Genomic DNA, 2,500 nt, shown 5'->3' on the forward strand with positions numbered 1-2,500 from the left:
AAATAAAAACGAAATTGAAATAAAAAATAAATAAAAACGAAATTGAAATAAATAAAAACGAAATTGAAATAAATAAAAAATAAAAACGAAATTGAAATAAATAAAAACGAAATATAAATATAGAAAAACGAAATTTAAATAAAGGAAAAAGGAAATTTAAATAAAGAAAAACGAAAAATAAATGAACGAACTGTAATAGCCTAAATAAAGAACAGGGTAGCAATAACAATAACAATTTCAATAACAACATCACACATTTCAATTAACGAACAGTTTAAATAAAATAAAATAAATTCCCTTATAGAATTAAACAAATTGTAAACAGAACAAGGTAACTTAAAATTATTAATGCGAAAACAAATTTTAGGCTGGCTGGCGTAATTAGCGCAGCTCACATTTCAATAAACAGAAAAAGTCGAACTTTCATCTAAATCACAATCAGGTCTATCAGGACAGGTTGTTGCAGTCTACCTACACTCTCTTCATGTTGTGTGCGAGGAAGATGAGTTTGTCCACATTTTCAGGTAAAAGGGAACTTCGGGTCTTATTAACGACGTAGCCAGCTTTTGAGAAAATCCGCTCTGATGGAGTTGAAGTGGCCGGAACGCAAAGGAGGTGTTTGGCTACAAATGCCAGTTTAGGGTAGCGGTCACTGTTTTGTTTCCACCATGGACTGTACTTTTCCGACTGTACTTTAGTGGTGTCTTTCAAATATTGCTCCATCTCTTTCTTTGCGCTGTCTCCGTGTTCTTCTTCCTCTTCGTCATCATCGGACTGCATCAGCATTGAAATCTCCCATCTTTTTTTTTTTGGTGGTGGCACGGCGGCGGCAGTCTCCTCTTCTCCATGGCTTCCTGACAGCTCTTCCATCTCCGGAACGGTCTGTTGCTGGTGCAGATGTTCAGCCAGGCGGACAACCTTAAAATCCAATAGCATTTTCTTAGTCAGATCTATTCGTTGTTGTGCACAAGATAAAGTAGCCTAGTGTGGCATAATAATCATATTAAATTACAATATATAAATGTAAAATATTAATATCAGTCTAACCTCAATGTAGACCAGGTCCTTCTTCTCGTTCTCAAGAAATTTGAGGTGCTTAAATCGCTGGTCTAGTGCGGAAGAAAGGAGGTAGATGCTTCCGGGTTCCAAACTTAACAGTTGCCATCTGCTGTCGATCTCCGTGACGAGGGTCTTCTTCATTTCTCTGATGGCAGGGCTGTCATCCTCCTCCGGTGACAGGTGGCGTTTCTTCAGGTTGAAGAGCATAGGCACTGTTGCAGACAACGATAAGTTTGCCTCCTGTGAAAGTAGTTCTGTGAGTGTGATTAGGGGCCCCAGTACTTCTGCTGTCTCCTGTGCCAGTTTCCACTGGTCTGCTGTCAAGTCAAGGGTGCGATCTCCTTTCTTCGTGATACTGGGATCTGACAAAACAGCTGTCACTGGCCATCGTTGCTCCACCAGTCGGTTAAGCATTTCACACGTAGAGTTCCAACGAGTAGCGACATCTTGAATTAGTTTGTGATCTACAACGTTCTGCTGCGTTTGTTTCTCTTTCAAAGCAGCTGTAGCCTTTGCACTTTTTTTGAAGTGTCCCACGAGATTCCTGGCAGCCGCAACTGTGCGACGTATTCGGTCCTGTGTTAGAGCTGTATTTATGCACAGCTGTAGCGTGTGTCCTGAGCAGCACACCCCTTGAACGTTGCCCCATTTCTCCGGTTCTTTCTTCAGCATCTCGGTGCACAGCTTCATATTGCTGGCATTGTCGTGAACAACGGCTACTCGCTTATAATTTGGAATGGATAAGGCGTCCGCCGCGTCTCCAAGCTGTTGCGCAATGTTGATTCCCGTATGGCTCAGCTGAAATGCTTTGGTTTCCAAAACGAAGTCAGAGAGTTTCCACTCCTGAGTAATAAAGTGACAGGTGACAGCCATGTACGCCTCCATACTCACCGAGGTCCAAATGTCCGTTGTGAAACTCAAGGCTGTTGAGTTTGCAACGATAGCAGAAATTTGGCCTCGCAGATCGCTGTACTTTAGAGACAGGGCGTTTGAAATACTGGAGCGGTTTGGGACAGTGTAGTCGGGCTCCATCTTCTTAATTAATTTTCTGAAGCCTTCGCCTTGAACTACATTAATGGGTCTCATATCCATAGCGATGAACTCAACTATGGCATCTGTTATTTCTCTCTTTCTTTTCTCCGTTATTGGTTTTCGGAATTGTAGGAGCTGCTGTGAAGTTTTTGGTGTGGTTGAGGATGTTGATGGCTGCGAACGCCATACCTGGGGATGTACCTATAGACAAAGTATTATTAGGCTGGGCTATTCGCAAGTAACGTTATTTTCCAAGAAAATTAAGTGCACGTCTTTACCACGTGTAAAATTACTGATGGCGCTCGGTCTACTTACAGAACTCAGGTGATTTCTCAAGCTTGATGTGCTGTTGTGGTAGGCCAGTTTCAAATCGCATATTTGACACACTGCCTTTGTCTTGTCTTCCTCA

The 2,500-nt window shown here is 41.8% G+C and overlaps 1 protein-coding gene across 1 annotated transcript; it reads right to left on the bottom strand.

Annotated features, from left to right (window-relative positions):
- Window positions 1-471: 471 nt before the first annotated feature.
- Window positions 472-2,091, bottom strand: LOC143752271 (E3 SUMO-protein ligase ZBED1-like). Its single transcript, XM_077245410.1, has 2 exons — window positions 1,048-2,091; window positions 472-918 (listed from the first exon to the last, which is right to left on the bottom strand). Exons 1-2 carry the CDS (start codon window positions 2,089-2,091, stop codon window positions 472-474), a joined length of 1,491 nt encoding a protein of 496 aa, XP_077101525.1.
- Between the last annotated feature and the right edge of the window lie 409 nt (window positions 2,092-2,500).

This window comes from Siphateles boraxobius, unplaced genomic scaffold (genome assembly GCF_051911475.1).
Source record: "Siphateles boraxobius isolate OS27281-9 unplaced genomic scaffold, OSU_SipBor_1 26, whole genome shotgun sequence".
In the NCBI taxonomy this organism is placed as follows: Eukaryota; Metazoa; Chordata; class Actinopteri; order Cypriniformes; family Leuciscidae; genus Siphateles; species Siphateles boraxobius.

Bases quoted from the DNA above. Each gene is read 5' to 3' on its own strand.
- LOC143752271 (XM_077245410.1), bottom strand. From the start codon at position 2,091: ATGGAGCCCGACTACACTGTCCCAAACCGCTCCAGTATTTCAAACGCC. The intron at 919-1,047 runs GTTAGACTGATA...TTGGATTTTAAG, and splicing joins AGGACCTGGTCTACATTGAG to GTTGTCCGCCTGGCTGAACA.